Raw genomic sequence first — 6,000 nt, forward strand, 5'->3', positions numbered from 1 at the left:
GGGGTGGTTTCTCGCTTTCTGTCTCTCTCTGTCTTTCTGGCGAGCGCATGCACCCTATAGCTAAAAACCTCTCCAAAAAAAAAAAAAAAAGAAAAGAAAGAAAATAAATTGGAGAAGAAATGTTCAAGACTAGGAACACAGTAAATAAATCACGATGCGGTCACGTGTTGAAAGGCAGTTCAGTCATCAAAAACTCTGGCTGCTTAGAAGTTTAAGGTGTGGGAAAACCGTTGTGATGTATGCTTTTCTTTTTTTTCTTTTTTAATGTTACAAAACAAAGCTGGGCATGGTAACATATGCTTATGATCCCAGCTCCTGAAGACTGAGATAGAAGGATGCGACTCAAGACCAGCCTGCGCAATATCGCAAGACCCTGTCTCAAAAAAAAAAATAGTTACAAAGAAGTATGTGCATGTAATCCTGTTTGGAAAATATGTGTGCAGGTGCCTAGGATGATATGCCGCCAAATGCTCTCTCAGACTACTGGGATTTTTTACAAATTCATATTTCTTGTATGAGCTTATTTTTTGTAATTTTCTACAATGTTATGTTTTTACACTTTTGTCTGTAAAATTGGGATTATTTTTTTTAATTCACCAGGAAATTTAGAAATCAAATCTTACTTTCCTCTCTATACAATAGATGTATACTGTCATATGACTATAGAATATGTGTCCCCGAATCACTGCAGAAAAAATATTGCTCAGTTTTCTGAATCAGAAAAAGAATTGATTCTCAAATAATTACACCAATTTGCCATTTTATGGATCTGTCATAGCAATGTTTGTTTGCTAAACTAGTTCCTTTAGGTTCATGTTTCTGGGATCCCTCTCTGCCGAATGTCAATGTGATTTCTATGAAAGAAAATATACTTTGGGACCAGCAGTTGGCATAATGGCTATGTCGCTGGACTCCCATGTAGTTGACCACAGTCCCAGTATCCCGCGAGAAGAATGGAGGAGAAGGGATTGCGGCATGGCCATCCCCCCTGGGGGGGTGGTTTCTCGCTTTCTGTCTCTCTCTGTCTTTCTGGCGAGCGCATGCACCCTATAGCTAAAAACCTCTCCAAAAAAAAAGAAAGAAAGAAAATAAATTGGAGAAGAAATGTTCAAGACTAGGAACACAGTAAATAAATCACGATGCGGTCACGTGTTGAAAGGCAGTTCAGTCATCAAAAACTCTGGCTGCTTAGAAGTTTAAGGTGTGGGAAAACCGTTGTGATGTATGCTTTTCTTTTTTTTCTTTTTTAATGTTACAAAACAAAGCTGGGCATGGTAACATATGCTTATGATCCCAGCTCCTGAAGACTGAGATAGAAGGATGCGACTCAAGACCAGCCTGCGCAATATCGCAAGACCCTGTCTCAAAAAAAAAAATAGTTACAAAGAAGTATGTGCATGTAATCCTGTTTGGAAAATATGTGTGCAGGTGCCTAGGATGATATGCCGCCAAATGCTCTCTCAGACTACTGGGATTTTTTACAAATTCATATTTCTTGTATGAGCTTATTTTTTGTAATTTTCTACAATGTTATGTTTTTACACTTTTGTCTGTAAAATTGGGATTATTTTTTTTAATTCACCAGGAAATTTAGAAATCAAATCTTACTTTCCTCTCTATACAATAGATGTATACTGTCATATGACTATAGAATATTTGTCCCCGAATCACTGCAGAAAAAATATTGCTCAGTTTTCTGAATCAGAAAAAGAATTGATTCTCAAATAATTACACCAATTTGCCATTTTATGGATCTGTCATAGCAATGTTTGTTTGCTAAACTAGTTCCTTTAGGTTCATGTTTCTGGGATCCCTCTCTGCCGAATGTCAATGTGATTTCTATGAAAGAAAATATACTTTGGGACCAGCAGTTGGCATAATGGCTATGTCGCTGGACTCCCATGTAGTTGACCACAGTTCGAGTCCCAGACCCGGTGGCTCAAACTCATACCAGGCGCGTGTGCGTGCGTGCCCAAGATCCTGAGAGGAGAATGGAGGAGAAGGGATTGCAGTGTGGCCATCCCCCCGGGGGGTGATTTTTCGCTTTCTGTCTCTCTGTCTCTCTTTGTCTTTCTGACGAGCACACATGCCCTATAGCAAAAATCTCCATTAAAAAAAAAAAAGAAAACAAGAAAGAAAATGTACTTTAATGTTAGAAAATAGAGCTGGGAGAGTTGGGATATGTAACTGTGATACTTTCCAAAACCATCTATAATGTCTTTAATCCAAGAATGCCTCTTAAAGAATTGAACTTTGAGGCTGGCAGGTGGCGTAATGGTTAAGGGCGCTGGACTCCTACCTGGCCAACTGCAGTTCAAGTCCTGAGCCTTTCAGCTTGCTTTCTCACTTTCCCTCTCTCTCTCTCTCTGCCCTTGCTGCTCAAATTAAAGAAGAAAGAAGGAAAGGAAAGGAAAGAGGAGGGGAGGGGAGGGGAGGGAAGGGGAGAGGGAGAGGGAGAAGAGAAGAGAAGAGAAGAGAAGAGAAGAGAAGAGAAGAGAAGAGAAGAGAAGAGAAGAGAGAAAAATTAAGAGAGAAAGAAAGAAAGAAGAAAAAATATTTTCCAAAAGAATTGAGCTTTAATATTCAGTTTAATGCTACAACTTAAAATAATCACGGGCTAAGTTTAAGCTACCATGAAACAATAAGTGTCATTAAGGTAATTGCACGTTTTACATTTTGGAATTTACTTACCTAAAATTCCAATTTCTAAGCCTGTAAGTTTTTCTTTAATATAGTCATAGATGTCATCTCTGGTGAAATCTGCTTGTATAATCTTCACTCTACTCCCCGTAGTCTCCTCTGTGTCAGAGACAACAGTTACTTTTCAATGTACTGGTGCCCAAGTCCCCGTCTCGCCCATGAAGTTCCCCCAATGCCCCTGTACTACCTGAGCAGATATTTCAAAGGACAACCTGTTACCCCAACTGGAAATAAGAAATAGCACATAGTAAATCCCGGGAGGTGCTAAGAGGTTGGCGAATGATGGTTCCTATGTGTTTCCAAGAGTTACTACAGTGACAAGTATATGCATTACAATAAATCTAATGGGGCCATCAAGTGGCATGGTGGTTAAGGCGCTGGATCCCATATGACTGACCACAGTTTGGATTCCAAACCCAGCAACTTGAAAATCATGCCGGGCCCATGCGCATATGTGCCCAAAATCCTGAGAGGAGAATGGAGGATGAGGGCCATTCCCCCCTAGTGGGTGATTTCTCACTTTCCCTCTCTCTGTCTTCCTCCAGCAAGCACACACACCCGATGGCAAACACCACCAACAAAATAATCTAATGTGGTGGTTTGCCACATGGGTGTACAGACCACAGCATCAGCGTCACTGAGAAACCAGGGAGACAGCATGAGAAATTTGAGACCCTGGGCATGGAGCTTAACCAGTGACCCACTTTTGCTGCACCTCTGGGTGATGGTGGGGCAGGCTGGAGTGGAAATCCCTGGACTAACGGCAGTAAAAGCAAGGTGACCGGCGTCCTCTGCTCAGCGAGTGTCAGGTCCCCTCCCAACAGACCCCACACCTTTGGACTTGTCCAGCACTTGAGCATTCGTAAGGCATTTAAATACACAGTATCTTATTTGTATCCATTCCTACAACCCTGGGATGTAGATACTATTCTTCCCCCTTTCTGGAGGAGAAAACGAGGCCCTGGGAAGCTCGGCGACTCGCCCACTGGCATCTGCCCCGACCACGCCCGGTTCCGGTGCTCCGCCCACGCTCTGTGTTAGCCTGCCTTGTGCAGGAGCTGCCCGGCAGATAGAAAAGCTACAAGCAGATGTGGCCAGCAGGTGCGAGGTGGTTAAGGCGCTGGACACTCCCACATAGAAGACTACCATTGGAGTTCCAGACCTGGTGGCTTGCTTTCTCACTTTCTCTGTCTCTCTCTGGCCACATTAAAACAAATTAATGAATAAATAAAATGAGTTTAATTATTTTAAAAAGAAGAAGAAGAAAGAAAGAAAGAAAAGCTACACAAGCAGAGTTTGCCAACTGCTTGGTACACTGCTTTAGCTTTGGAGTTAGACCCAATGTTTCTGGCCAAGTAGCTTGAAGTGTAGTTTTGGGGTAGGGAGTTACTTGCAGTCTAAAGAAAATACTTGGTTTTCAAAAATATGATACAAAGCACATTTTAGCACTGTGAGACAAACACTGAGGAACGTCTCAGTCCTAGCCAACATTTCCTCTAATATCAAGACACAAAACAAAAGCAGAATTCAGTGGCTCAAGGGCACTGAGCCCCACAGCCACACCCATCTGATCCTCAGGCTCCTCCACAGAGGCAAGGCCAAACCCAGGCAGCCTGCCCTTCATAAGTGAACACTCATCCCTTGGAGTTGAAGAGCTTACTAATAATTAAGTTAATAATTATTAAAGGTTAAATCCTCCAAAAGAAATGTTATGATCATTATTAAGGACAATTCAGAGTGAATCATACTAAAACATTATAATATAAAATCTACCTTTAGGGTTGTACAGTGCACAACCTTCACAACCTTAAACATCATCTCTAGATCAAATCGCTTTCTCTTTCTTTCTCTTTCGTTTTCTTTCTTTCTTTTCTATTTGTTTCTCTCTTACTTACTTCTATTTCTTTCTCTTTCTTTCCTTTTTCTTTTGGAGAGGTTTTTGCTATAGGGCGTGTGCACTCGCCAGAAAGACAGAGAGAGACAGAGAGACAGAAAGAGAAATCATCCCCTGGGGGAATGGCCACACCACAATCCCTTCTCCTCCATTCTTCTCTCAGGATCTTGGGCATGCACACATACACGCCTGGCGTGAGTTTTAAGCCACAGTGTCTGGGACTCGAACTGTGGTCGACTACATGGGAGTCCAGTGACATAGCCATTATGCCAAGTGCTGGTCCCTCTCTTTCTTTTTGAAATCTGACAACCACCAGTAATTATCATTCCTCATCCTCCAGCAGGAAGCACAACATAGACATGGTGAAATAAAGAACCCAACACAAATCCTAATTTTGGCGGGAGAGACAGAAGCAACCAGGCAGCTGGGGCCTGAAGGAAAGAGACCAAAGGAGAATGTGGATCTGCTTGTGCCTGAGTCTGTGCCCCCCACTTCACCTCACCTGCAGAATCAATAATGAGCTCGGGCCAACGTTTAAAATCCTGTCTTTTACTTTGGAAACTGGCTTCCTCCCAGGAGGACTTGGTGTTCCGGGCTCCGGAGAGCAGAGGTGGGAACACACTGCAGGTAGGGCAGGAGCTACCTGGGAGGCGGGCTCCACAAACAGCTCCCCCTTGGGGGTCACTCACCAATCTCTGCGGCCATGGCCTGCAGTTTTTCCAGAGTCCGGCTGATCAGCACAACATTGAGTCCTCGTTTTGCCAGCTGAGGAGTGGGGGTGGGAAGAACAAACGTCAACGGTGGCGAGCAGACAGGGAAGGCCCGTTTGACAGGTGACTCGGTCTCGACGTTATGTGCTTGGTCTGGGCGAGGCGCTTGCTTCTCCCGGGTTTAACGTGCAGAATGCGACAAAGCTTTTCAGGCATGAGAGCTGCCGCGCCGCCAGGCTGACTCTCGACGGGCGGAGCGCCTTTGTCCAAGCTTACGTGTAAGTTGCCAGTATTCACCTGCACCGTTCTCCTACTGGGCATGCATCGTCTTCCTATCAACTAGGAGGGGTTGTTAGATATTCCAGGGATTTAATATTTGCTACTATGTAAGCAGCATGTGCTTTTCCCTTTGTTTATGGTATCCTTATACATTAATTTTTTTTTTTCAAATTGCCAGGGGCCACACGCACTTGCCAGAGAGAGAGAGAGGTGGGGCTGGGAAGAAAAATGGGGTGTGGTCACACTGCAATCCCTCTCCATCATCTTGCCATCCTGTCGGGATTTGGGGCACACATACGCACATGCTTAGTGTATGTTTCAAGCCATCGGGAGCCAGGATTCAACATTGGTTGGATCCATTTCCTTTAACTACTGAGCCATGGGGCTTCGGATTCCATGGAAACCTTATAATAGCCT

The 6,000-nt window shown here is 43.7% G+C and overlaps 1 protein-coding gene across 1 annotated transcript in view; it reads right to left on the reverse strand.

The window, feature by feature from the left end:
• Positions 1-5,359, reverse strand: part of HSD17B3 (hydroxysteroid 17-beta dehydrogenase 3) — a gene marked incomplete at its 5' end in the record, with an annotated part of 29,316 nt that extends 23,957 nt beyond the window's left edge. Inside the window, 2 exons of the mRNA XM_006167828.1 lie at positions 2,692-2,799; positions 5,284-5,359. Coding sequence (XP_006167890.1) covers positions 2,692-2,799; positions 5,284-5,359 — 184 coding nt within the window. The remainder of the gene's footprint in view (positions 1-2,691; positions 2,800-5,283) is intronic.
• Between the last annotated feature and the right edge of the window lie 641 nt (positions 5,360-6,000).

Source organism: Tupaia chinensis, unplaced genomic scaffold (assembly GCF_000334495.1).
Source record: "Tupaia chinensis unplaced genomic scaffold, TupChi_1.0 Scaffold145148_1, whole genome shotgun sequence".
NCBI classification, from domain to species: Eukaryota; Metazoa; Chordata; class Mammalia; order Scandentia; family Tupaiidae; genus Tupaia; species Tupaia belangeri.